The 12,684-nt window shown below is 48.6% G+C and overlaps 1 protein-coding gene across 3 annotated transcripts in view; it reads right to left on the minus strand.

Annotated features, from left to right (window-relative positions):
- IPO9 (importin 9) overlaps positions 1 to 12,684 on the minus strand; it is a 183,880-nt gene that overhangs the window by 31,166 nt on the left and 140,030 nt on the right. For 2 of the 3 annotated variants that reach the window (XM_039517957.1, XM_039517958.1), the window contains 3 exons: positions 9,072 to 9,200; positions 7,026 to 7,301; positions 5,518 to 5,684 (listed from right to left, as the gene is read on the minus strand). In XM_039517957.1, coding sequence (XP_039373891.1) covers positions 5,518 to 5,684; positions 7,026 to 7,301; positions 9,072 to 9,200 — 572 coding nt within the window. The remainder of the gene's footprint in view (positions 1 to 5,517; positions 5,685 to 7,025; positions 7,302 to 9,071; positions 9,201 to 12,684) is intronic. The other variant, XM_039517959.1, reaches the window with a different exon arrangement.

Here is a 12,684-nt window from a genome sequence, read left to right on the forward strand (position 1 = left end):
GAGATTAAACTCAGACCGGCTCAGCAGTGCCTGGTGGTTGGCCACTCTGAACTGGAAACTCGCAGATGAATAAACCTTTTTCCCAAAGGTGTCCAGTCTACGAGCATCCTTGTCTTTTGGTGTAGGCGTGGGCTGGCCATTCTGCTCATGGTGGTGGACCGACTCTACCACCAAGGAGTTAGGAGCTGGGTGGGTGTATAGGTACTCGTGACCCTTTGTGGGGACGAAGTACTTCCTCTCGGCCTTTTTGGAAATTGACGCAAGGGAAGCCGGGGTCTGCCAGAGGCCAGTGGTGATGATGGCTACTCCCCGATGGAATGGGAGCGCCACACGCCCCGGTACCAAGGAGGCGAGGACCTTGAAGAGGTTATCGGAGGGTCCCTCCATCTCCTCGGCCCGGAGCTCGAGATTTGCTGCCACCCTCCTAAGCAGCTCCTGACGTGCCTTGAAATCCTCTTGGGAAGAGGGAGGCGGTACCGCAACTGAATCACCCGCTGCCGAAGAGGTGGATGGTGCAGTGCCTTCAGCTACCGACGGCATCGTGGGCTTGACGTCCGGGTCCGGTGCCGGAGTCGGTGCTGGGGGTTTGGCGCCCAGGGTCAGATCCCGGTGCCGGGGAGGTGACGCAGGGCAGCCATGAGAGGCTCTCGCCATGGAGCGAGGTCTCAGCTGTGCAGGAACCTGAGGCCACAGTGCCCAGTGGCACCATTGTCCTTGCCAGGGAACGGCTTGGAAATGAGTCGCCTCGGGCGCCGGCAGGGTTGGTTGGTGATGCGGTGCGGTGCGGCTTGGGGAGACGGCTGCATGATGATGCCGAAGTCCTGGAGGAACACACAGTGTCATAGGAACGAATGGAGCGGTCTCTGACATGACAGCTCCCGCCCCGAGACTTCGACCTGGAGGAAGTATCTCTGGACTCTCTGCAGCACCTGCAACCACGGCGCCTTGGTGCCAGGGACTCTCGGGACGCACTCTGAGCATGGCCTCTGTAACGGCGGGCGTTTGAGTATGGCGTCGAGATCTGTTCCTCTCGGACTGGCTGGAGGAGGAACGGCGTCGTCTCTTGTCACCTCCTCGACGGCGTCCGAGACTGGAGGAGTGAGATCTGCTCACTGAAGAGCCGGGACTCGGAGTCGAAGTCCGTTGCGGGGCTCTACTCGGCACCTCGACCCGGGAAGGTGCCTCGAACTCCGACACCTCCGGGGAGGGCTGATGGGTGCCCAAGGGCGGCTTTCCATGGGACTGGGGGCCCAACTGAGGCGGCACACCCGGCACCGGAAGCACCAGAATATCATGCGCGGCCTGAGCTGCCTCTGGTATCGATGGCATGCCTACTTTGGGCGAGGCTTGCGCGGACGGGACTGGACTACTCCACTCAGCACGAGTCGGAGGTTTATGTCCCGATGGGGATCGTGGGCTGCCCAACTTGGGTCTGGCCTCACCCCTCTCTTTCTCTCGGCGACGCTGAGTCTTCCCTTGTTTAGGTGGGGAGCAGTGCCAGCTCGTCAACGGCACCTCACTGCGCGCCAGGGACACTGTACCGGGCGCAGAATCAGTACGGCACACCGGAAGCACTTCGCTGCATACCGAAGATGAGGTGCCGGGCGCGGGGTCGGCTCGACACGCCGGTGCTGGGGTCAATGCCGACTCCATGAGGAGAGCTCGGAGTTGGATCTCACGCTCCTTCTTTGTTCACGGCCTGAAGGAGCGGCAGATCTTACACTTCTCACTAATGTGAGCCTTGCCCAGACAGCGAAGACACTGACTGTGTGGATCGCTTCTGGGCATGGAGTTGTGACAGGAGTCGCACGACTTGAAGCCTAGGCCATGGGGCATGCCTCAAGCCAGGCTTCGCAAGAGAAAGTTCAGCAAGGAAGTTTTCCAAAGACTGGATACCACTAAGGCTATAATGCTGCAGCCTAGGCTGGAGCAAGTTCTGACTACCTTCACTGGCGGCAAGAAGGAACTGAGGGTGGAGAGAGCGTGCAGCCCCCTTTATGGCGTGATATGTTGGCGCCACTCCAGGGTCGCAGCGGTGCTCCTCCACTACGGACACTGCTAAGGGAAAAACTTCCGGCACCGGTGCACGTGGCGAGCACGCACATCTATAGTGGAATACACCTGAGCAATCACTCGAAGAAGAATAAGACAGTCCCAGGTCAGAAGTTTACAGTCTATGAACAGTCCTGACGTTATGAGAGAAGACAACAACAAAAGGGAACAGGGTAGGAGGAAGAGAGGCTACAAGGTAGAAGTGGCTGGGGGCTCTGCATACATTTGTTTTCCACAATGTTTTCATGTTCTTCAAAAATTACTACTGTGTTAAAAACTGAAAATAAAAAAAATTGACCCCAACTTCTCAAAGCACTAAGGGTATAGTGCAGGTGTTCTCCACCTTTTTTCCCTACTATGCCACCCCATACTTCTGCGCAGCTGCTGGCAGTGGTGCTGCCTTCAGAGCTAGGTGCCCAGCCAGCAGCCGCTGCTCTCACGACCCTCCTATCACAGTTTTGCAACCCCCTTTCAGGTCAGCACCCCATTTGATAAATGCTGGTATAGTGGGTGTAATAAATTAGCTATACAACTAAAGCTTCAATTTATTCATAACTTCAAGATGGTAACAACCCCATAAAAGTCAAATGCTCACTGACATAAGTGGTTACATCAAATGGGTCAAGCAAATCAAATTTCTTCCTCACATGCCCTGTGTGACAAGAACTTGCATACTTCATCAAAAAGAAAATTCAGTCCACAGGGATCACCCCTCATTTTGCCCTGCACTAGCCAAGGTTGCAGAAGTTTTTGGGGGCCCAGAAAAACTGAAACTGAGGTTCCCCCCCCGGTCCTTCCAAAAAATGACCATTGAGGGGAGGTCTTGGGGGGTGGGTGGGGGCGCTGAAGACTGAGTCTGCAACACTCTCAACCTGCAGCAGCAGCTTGGCTCCTGTCCTGCAAGACTGGGCTCAGGTCCGTACTCCCAGCAAGTGGGGTCATGGCATCATTCAGATTTAGTCCAGCTGCCCCTCCATTGTGACCGAAGGGCCACCGAGCCAGACCTGAGAGGCGCTGCAACCCTGTGTGCCAAGTCGCAACACCACTTGTCTTGGGAGCCTTCTCAAATGGGAGCCCAGACAAGTTGCCCTTCCCCCTTCCCAACACTTTCACCTCCTTCTCCACCACAGCCCCAGTAGTCTCTTGCCTTCTCTCCAACCCTAACCTCTCCACCTGCCCCAGTGATTCTATATCTTTGCCTCTCCTTACTTCTTTGATTAAAATAAGTTTTAAGGGACAGAGGGATCATTATAATCATCTTCTCTGAATTCCTGCATAACAAAAGCCATAGAATTTCAACCAGTGATTGCTACATCAAGCAAAAACTTCTGGCTGAGCTAGAGCAGATCTTTTAGAAAGACACCCAATTTTGATATAAAGATCTAAAGCGATGGAGAATCCACTGCATCGCTAGGTAAGTTGTTCCAATGGTTAGTTACCCTCACTGATAAAAATGCGAACCTTATGTTTAGTTTGATACTACAACTCTACCCCGATATAACGCAACCCGATATAACACGAATTCGGATATAACGCGGTAAAGCAGCACTCGGGGGGGGGGGGGGGGGGGGCGGGCTGCGAGCGCCGGTGGATCAAAGCAAGTTTGATATAACGCAGTTTCACCTATAACGTGGTAAGATTTTTTGGCTCCTGATAACGCTATATCAGGGTAGAGGTGTATCTAGCTTCAGCTTCCAGCCATGGGATATTGTTATGTCTTTGTCTGCTAAACAGCCCTCTCATCAGAAATCTGCTCCCGAAGTAGGTACTTCTAGCCCACGGTTAAACCATTGTTAGCCTTCCCTTTGATAAACCGAATAAACTGAGCTTTAGTCTCTCATTGTAAGGTCAGGCTTGACAAAGCCCTGGCTGGGATGATTTAGTTGGGTTTGGTCCTGCTTGAGCAGGGGGTTGGACTAGATGACCTCCTGAGGTCCCTTCCAACCCTGAGATTCTATGATTCTATATGTGCTGCACTGGGGATAAACTTTATTTTGTCATGTTTATTAACAGTCCCAGGTCATGACAGGAGGGAGGAACAGACCAGATCGAGATGCCTCTGTACCTGATCCTGGGATCATAGAACTGGAAGGGACCTCGAGAGGTCATCTAGTCCAGCCCTCTGCACTTGTGGCAGGACTAATTATCTAGACCATTCCTGACAGGTGTTTGTTTAACCTGCTCTTAAAAATCTCCAATGATGGAGATCCCACAACCTCTCTAGGCACTTTATTCCAGTGCTTAAACACTCTTGACAGTTAGGAAGTTTTTCCTAATGTCCAACCTAAACCTCCCTTGCTGCAATTTAAGCCCATTGCTTCTTGTACTATCCTCAGAGATTAAGAAAAAAAAATTTTCTTCCTCCTCCTTGTAACAACCTTTTATGTACTTGAAAACTGTTATGTCCCCTCTTTGTCTTCTCTTTTCCAGACTAAACAAACCCAATTTTTTCAATCTTCCCTCATAGGTCATGTTTTCTAGACCTTTAATCATTTTTGTTGCTCTTCTCTGGATTCTCTCCAATTTGTTCACATCCTTCCTGAAACATGGTGCCCAGAACTGGACAGAATACTCCAGTTGAGGCCTAATCAGCATGGATTAGAGCAGAAGAATTACTTCTCATGTCTTGCTTACAATACTCCTGCTAATACATCCCAGAATGATGTTCGCTTTTTTTTTGCAACAGTGTTAGACTGTTGATTCATATTTAGTTTGTGATCCACTATGACTCCCAGATCCGTTTCCACAATACTCCTTCCTAGGCAGTCATTTCCCATTTTGTATGTGTGCAACTGACTGCTCCTTCCTAAATGGAGTACTTTGCATTTGTCCTTATTGAATTTCATCCTATTTACTTCAGATCATTTCTCCAGTTTGTCCAGATCATTTTGAATTTTAATTCTATACTCCAAAGCACTTGCAACCACTCCCAGCTTGATATCGTCCGCAAACTTTATAAAAGTGCACCCTCTATGACATTACCTAAATCATTGATGAAGATATGGAACAGACCCAGACCCAGAATTGATCCCCCCACTCATTATGCCCTTTCAGCATGACTGTGAACCACTGATAACTACTCCCTGGGAATGGTTTTCTGATCAGTTTTACCCACCATCTAGACTGCATTTCCCTAGTTTGTTTATGAGAAGGTCATGCGAGACAGGATCAAAAGCTTTGCTAAAGTCAAGATATACCATGTCTACACTCCCCCGCCTGGCTTGTTACCGTGTCAAAAAAAGCTATCCTTTTCCTCCCTCTCCATATACAGAGCTGCCATTTAGTACAATCTGACAGCAAAGGAGGAAGAAATTTCAGTCCAGTATTGGAGCAGAATTGGTTTCTTGTTCCAGGTGGCTTACAATTTACCCCACCACCCTATGCACCTAGCTACAAAATATAAGGGGGCAAGCAGCTAGCATGCTGTAGAGATAGTCTATAACCCAAATGCTTGCACTATCTTACCTGACTTTGCCTTCATATTGTCCGTAGAACAAATGCTGCCGACTCATCCATTCAGCCATTACAAATTCCAAAGCAGGCTTGCCAGTTGGCCCAGGGAGACTACTCAGGAACTCTAACAAGGGCTCCAGCTGGGAGTGAACCAGGTGAGCAAATACCATGATCAAGGACTTAAAAAAAAAAAAAAAAAAAAAAAGTAACACTAGCTGTACATATGTAATAACCCAACAATTAAGTGTTTTCTCTTTACCACCACCCCTAGAGGCTTCATGAGTTTGCTAACACTAAAAAGCTTACAGATCCCTGCAAGCCTGTCCACTAGCCAAGAAAGCAAGCAAATTAGACAAGGAGTGAGTGCTTGCCACCTTATTTAGCCCACAGAATGAGACAGGACAAGCTAAACTTCTCACCTGCATCTGAAACCCACAAGGACAAAAATGACTAAACCAGCAGAGGTGGCACTGGGCTCTCCACCAGAAAAAATAATAATTTACATCATGGTAGCACCTAGAAGATGCAATAAAGATCAGGGCACCATTGTGCTGGATGCTGTACATACAGACAGAGACAGTCCCTGCCCTGAAGGGCTTCCAACCTAAACAGACAAGAAAGACAGAGTGGGAGAAAGGCTCTGTGTATGTCTGTAGGCAAGTGACTTAATGTCTGTGCCTCAACTGGAAAAGGGGTAAGAGCCTATCTCCCAAGTCCTAGCCCAGTGCCTTCACCACAAGACTATCCTCATTCCCCCTTCTCATGAAACCCAACCCAATAGCACTTCTCCAGTGGAGATGAACCACTTGGCTTAGTAACCGCACTGCTCACCTTTCTAAAACTTTCAGGTTTTGGTTACACGGTGTAGCTTTCTAAGGTTCTGACTCAAAGACCAAGCAGTTAAAAATGAACAATATTCTTAAACTTTAATAAGAAAAGCAGGAATCTAAGTTTTTAAAATAGCCTCTGTTTCTGTTTATTAGAATGCAGCTGGGACCTACATTCTTTTTTCTTAGGTGGCCTTGCACTTGGCTGCATTAAAATATATTTGAATGAGCCCCAGTTTACCAGCATTGTTCTGTATAACAAATAAAACAAGACATAGTATTCCAGTAATGGCTTCACTACTGTGTTATACAGTGGTAACATCATCTCTCTACTTCTGCTTGATAATTGCCTATTTACTGTTCTCTAAGAAAACACCACTCAACTTCTAGAAGAGACTAAGTGATATTCCTAGCTCTCAAGTACACCTCAACTGAAATGTCAGTAGGAAGTGCCAAAGTCAGGAGATAGCTAACAATATGTGTGATGAAAGGCTTTAAATTCATATTCCTCTGATCCCTCAGGGCAAGAACTATGTCCACAGGATAACCATTTTTGTAGCATACCTAGAATCTGCAATTGCATAGGCAGTGGATACACAGGCATGTATGTAAACTTGTACTTCAGTGACAGGCAGTGTTTCTCTTCCTGACACTTTGAACCACTGCTTTCAGTGGGCCTCCCAGCCTGCTCACCTGCATTACACTGAGCGTCTCTGCTTGTTGCATTTTGCTAAGGATTGCTCTCAGAATCTGGTCCAGGTTTTCTCCCAGCTCACTTCCTGCTTTGGAAATCAGTGTGGAGACTAGTCTGCCCACAAAAGCAGCTGTGAACTCTGAGGTCCGGGGATCCAGGAGTTGGCTCACCACCTGCATGACATACCACAGCCCATTGTGGCCTTGCTCATCATGCCATTGTGCAATCTGTTCTAGTGCTACTGAGACGTACGCACGCAGACACTCACCACCATTCTGAATACAAGAGAGAGAATTACTGTGTGTTAGAACTGTCAGATTCTCAAAATCAATTGTATATGTTGTGGGCACCCCCAAGTAACCAAAGAGAACACCCATTTCACCACAGCACAAAGAACTTTACACAGGAAGAAAGAATTAGTAGACAAGATGCGTGTGATGGGTAAAATGGTGGAAGTTGTGAGAGACCCAGTGCTCATAAGACCTAGAGTGCAAGTATCTGCAATTCTGTTTCATTAATCTAGTATGCAGATACATTCCAAGAGATTCTGAACAGCTATAGTCCGGGGCAGCTAGAGAGCAGCATGAGGGACAAATATGATCCAGATTTCTACAGTAAAGCTCTCTATTTTCAAAAAAGACTGCAGTGCAGCAATCCAGCACACTGTATTCACCTTATTCTCGCTGGAGCACTGCTCAGTGGGACCTGTTTTCATGGGCCACACCCATGTGAGAAACGGAACCACAACGTTGCTTTTCTCTGTTTGAAGGCCAGGGTGAGTAACTGACCCACCTTGGTCTATTCACAAACATGTTTCAGGAGTTGGAAGGGTCAAAAGGCCTTGCTTCCTATAACCTTGAAAGTCCCAATTCCTTGCTTAGAGCTGCTCTGATGACCTCATCAGCAGGGGCGGCTCTAGACACCAGCGCGCCAAGCAGGCGCTTGGGGTGGCCGTTTCCCGGGGGGGCGGCATTTGGCTCCGGTGGAGCTCCCGCCGGCATGCCTGCGGCAGGTCCACCGGAGCCCGGGACGAGCGGACCTGCCGCAGGCATGACTGCGGCGGGTCCCGTCTTCCCGCGGCTCCGATTGAGCTCCCGCAGGCATGACTGCGGCAGGTCCGCTCGTCCCGGGCTCCGGTGGACCTGCCGCAGGCATGCCGGCAGGAGCTCAACCGGAGCCGCGGGAAGAGGGGACCCGCTGCGGGACCAGGGAAGGGCGGCGCAGCGCTCCGCGCTGCTTGGGGCAGCCCGATTTCTAGAGCCGCCCCTGCTCATCAGGCAGCAGCAGTAGCTACTGATAGAGGACAAAAGCTGCTGGTGCCCCTTTCCTGCTCACCTGCAAAGGCTCTGGGAGTTTGGTGGAGGGGAAAAGGAAGAAAATATGGTGAGGCAGGAACTGGCCAGGACAGGGGAGCAGCAGAAAAGCAACCACTACTCAGAGAGAGTTAGGTGTTCTGAGGAAATCAGAGACCAATGGCAAGCAGTGAAGCCTGCCCTGAACATTTCCACTCCCCCTCCTTCTTTAGCCACTTTCCTTTGATGAATGCTGCCAACTGGGGCAAGAGGGGAATTGGGATCAAATCTGTTTTTCCCCTTGCCTCCTGTTTTCCTCCACTTGAATTAACAGGGGAGACTTGCCTACTCTGAAGCAAGGCCTGGGCTCCCCATGCTGAGGCTGCTTTGACAGAAAGCCTTGGCCAGGCAGGTTAATTACAAGGGGAAAAAAGGACATGTTCCTGGCACGCTCCAGAGTCCTAAAGAGAAAAGACCAAGACTGGTCCTGACCTGTCAGTTAAAAGGAGGGTCAGCAAAACTCACCATAGACACCAAAATGAGGATGGCAACAATTATTTATAAAAGATAGGAATGGCACTCAGGCTTCTGGCAAACTGCCAGTGTGGCTGCTGGTGGGGTCAGACAGAACCCCCAAAAGGCAAAATGACCCCTTAAAGACTAGATAAAGCATGTCAAGTGACTGACTTGTGTCATCCAACACTTTGGACTGACATGACCCTGCAGTCCCTTCCCCTTCCCTATAGACGTTACCTGCATGGTAGCATTGTCATCCGTGTGCAGGCTGCACTGAGCCACCGCAGGGAATGCTTGGCAGATCAAGAGCTGGGAAAGAGGAGGTTTCGTATTCCTCACAACAGTGGTTAATATATCAATAGAAGTCTGAAAGGAGAAAGCACACAAATAGAATCTCTTTTAAAAAGCAGTCACAGCACTGTAACTCAGCATTTGCACAAAGCCTGGGAGGGCAAGGTAAAATGTGAAGGCCTACCTGGTAATGGGGGGAGAGCACACAACAGTGACAGTGCAGATTCTCCTGTGCTGCCTTGCTCACATGGGGGGTGGGGGGGAGGGGGAATTGATTTTGTTTTCTTGAAAGCGGGCTCCTTTTCAAAAGTTGGAGAAATGCTTTGGTTACTAGTGAGTGCAGGAGATGTCACCCATCACACACACTGCAGATTGAACAGGAGTCTTATAAGGATGATTTCCTAAGAACAGAGCCTCATTTCTACCCCCAACCCATGACAAACCCCTGCTGCCAGTCACCAGCACTTGATAGATATGGAGCAGGCAGCTGAATAACAACAGATGGAGCATTCAGCAGCAGCTCTTTCCCTGTATAGGAAACACATTATTTCGGCAGCAGGTAAAGGCCAATGTTCAGCAGCAGGTAGTTTTTAACCTCCCTTTTTCAAATAAGGAAGCTTTTTAGCATCAGTTGTGTGTGTCCAAGTGGCTCTGATCACTCCCATTTCACAGGGCTTCATGGGATGGATTACACTTTGTAAGAAAACAAAGCAGATTTTTCAGCTTTTACCTCTGTAACATGTCTCAGAAAAACTACCACCAGGGAGGTTTGAAGATAGCAGGTAGCCCATAGCAAAGGTACTGTCACAGTCGCCCTTGACAACATGCTGTTCTGCTGGTATACAGCTGCACCTGAAGTTATTTTTAAAAGGCTTGTGTGGTGAAACATTTCAGTTAATCTGATTCACCTAAAGGAACCAAGGGCAAACCAGAAAGGACGTTTATAAATACTGCAGGAGGACTGAATATCTCTTCCTCTCATCAACTATGCACCCTTGAAATGTAAGAGTAGGGATCTTCAGCAAGGTAGCCTCCCTCAACCAGCAGAAATCTCAAAAGGGGATTCAACAAAAATCAGTTATTTTAAAAAGTGTTTCTCAACATGAGAGCAGGCTCTCAAAAGGTTGGGCTAAGCAATATGAAAAGTATGCATGTAGCCATTCCATTTGTATCTATTCAAATCACGTGACACTACCCACAAATGCCCCTGCACTGGCAGTTAGTGCAAAACAACTGACTCCCTTTACCAGTTAATTCAAATTTTAGTTCAATAGTGGCAAGTGTGACAGTGCATATGTAAATTTATCTCTATGATCACACTTTATATCATTCCATTTGATTTTAAAAGGGGTGCATGTTATAATAAAGGGTTAATCAATTGTCAGAATAAGACAGGTCAATAGACTGCTCATGACTAAGGCTACATTTTATTTATGAGTATTTTTAGTAAACGTCACGAACAGGTCACAGGCAGTAAACGAAAACTGACAGACTGTGACCTGTCCATGGCCTCGTCTACACTACGGGGTTAGATCGAATTTAGCTGCATTAGGTTGATTTAAAAATGACTGTATCCACACAACCAACCCCGTTCCGTCGACCTAAAGGGCTCTTAAGATAAACTTCTGTACTCCTCCCTGATGAGGGGAGTAGCGCTAAAAATCAACCTTGCTGGGTCCAATTTGGGATAGTGTGGATGCAAATCAACGGTATTTGCCTCCGGGAGCTATCCCAGAGTGCTCCATTGTGACCACTCTGGACAGCACTTTGAACTCTGATGCACTAGCCAGGTACACAGGAAAAGCCCCGGAAACTTTTGAATTTCATTTCCTGTTTGGTCAGCGTGGCGAACTCAGCGGCACTAGTGACCATGCAGTCCCCCCAAAATCGCAAATGAGCTCCAGCATGGACCGAAAGGGAGACACTGGATCTGATTGCTGTATGAGGAGAGGCATCCGTGCAGGCTGAACTCCGATCAAAAAGAAGAGATGCAAATATATTTGCCAAAATCTCACAGAGCATGTTGGACAGAGGCTACAACAGGGACACACAGCAGTGCCGTGTTAAAGTTAACGAGCTCAGGCAAGCCTACCAAAAGACAAAGGAGGCAAACGGTCGTTCCGGGTCAGAGCCCCATACATGCTGCTTCTATGATCAGCTGCATGGCATTTTAGGTGGGGGGACCCTACCACTATCCCACCACTGTCCGTGGACACCTGCAAGGGGGGAGGATTTTGCGGATGAGGAAGAGGAGGAGGAGAATGCACAGCAGGCAAGCAGTGAATCCGTTCTCCCCGGCAGCCAAGACCTTTTCATCACCCTGGAGCCAATACCCTCCCAAGGTGGGATCCGTGACCCTGAAGCCGGAGAAGGCACCTCTGGTGAGTGCACATTTGTAACTACACTACAGGGGTTAAAAGCAATAGTGTTTAATGTTTGATTTTCCCTGAAGAACTGGGATGCATTCGCGGCCAGTACAGCTACTGGAAAGGTCTGTTCACATGTCTGGGGATGGAGTAGGAATCCTCCAGGGACATCGCCATGAAGCTCTCCTGGAGGTACTCTGAAAGCCTTTGCAGAAGGTTTCTGGGAAGGGCTGCCTTATTTCATCCTCCACAGTAGGACACTTTACCACACCAAGCCAGTAGCAAATATTCTGGAATCATTGCAGCACAAAGCATGGCAGCGAATGGTTCTAGGTTTGATTGCATTCAAGCAACATTCGGTCTATATCTTTCTGTGTTAGCCTCAGTAGAGTGATATCATTCATGGTCACCTGGTTGAAATAGGGGAATTTTTGTAAGGGAACAGTAAAAGGACCTTGTTCATGCTGGGCTGTTTGTGCTTGGCTAACAGTCATCATCCCAGAGAATAGCCACATGGTGGCGTGGGGGTAGGTGTGTGCTGCACATCCACCCGAAAACCGCAGCCCCTCCTTTTAAATGTGAAACCCAACCCATTGCTTGCTCTGGAAAAGGAGGGTGCTGCAGTTTGAAAACATTCCCACATTATGATGGCATAAGAAGCCAACCCCATGTACTAAAAGGCTTACTATGGCTGCCTGGAAACCGAATTCTGTTGCCCAGCCATGTGTGATGTGTTACCATACCAGCAGGCGCTCAATATAAAAGGCAAATGCGACCTTGTACCTAAAGCACATGTGCTGTCTGCTGTGAATTGCTTGATTCACTGGGAAAGAGTCTCCCTTTTGTTCTCAGAAATGTAACATCTTAAATGTTACTCACCGCCCAGGTGCAAATGTTTCTACGCTCGCCCTATCATCTCCATCCCTGAGGTTATTGCAGATTAGAAGGCAAAAAAAAAAACAAATGCACTTGCAATGACATGTTTTCCGAGCTCATGCAGTCCTCCTGCACTGATAGGACACAGCTAAATGCATGGAGGCATTCAGTGGCAGAGGCCAGGAAAGAATTAAGTGAGCGTGAAGAGCGGAGGAAGGATGCAATGCTGAGGCTAATGGGGGAGCAAACAGACATGATGAAGCATCTGTTGGAGCTGCAGGAAAGCCAACAAGAGCACAGACCCCCACTGCATCCAC

The sequence above is a fragment of the Mauremys reevesii genome, unplaced genomic scaffold (assembly GCF_016161935.1).
Source record: "Mauremys reevesii isolate NIE-2019 unplaced genomic scaffold, ASM1616193v1 Contig2, whole genome shotgun sequence".
Taxonomy (NCBI): Eukaryota; Metazoa; Chordata; order Testudines; family Geoemydidae; genus Mauremys; species Mauremys reevesii.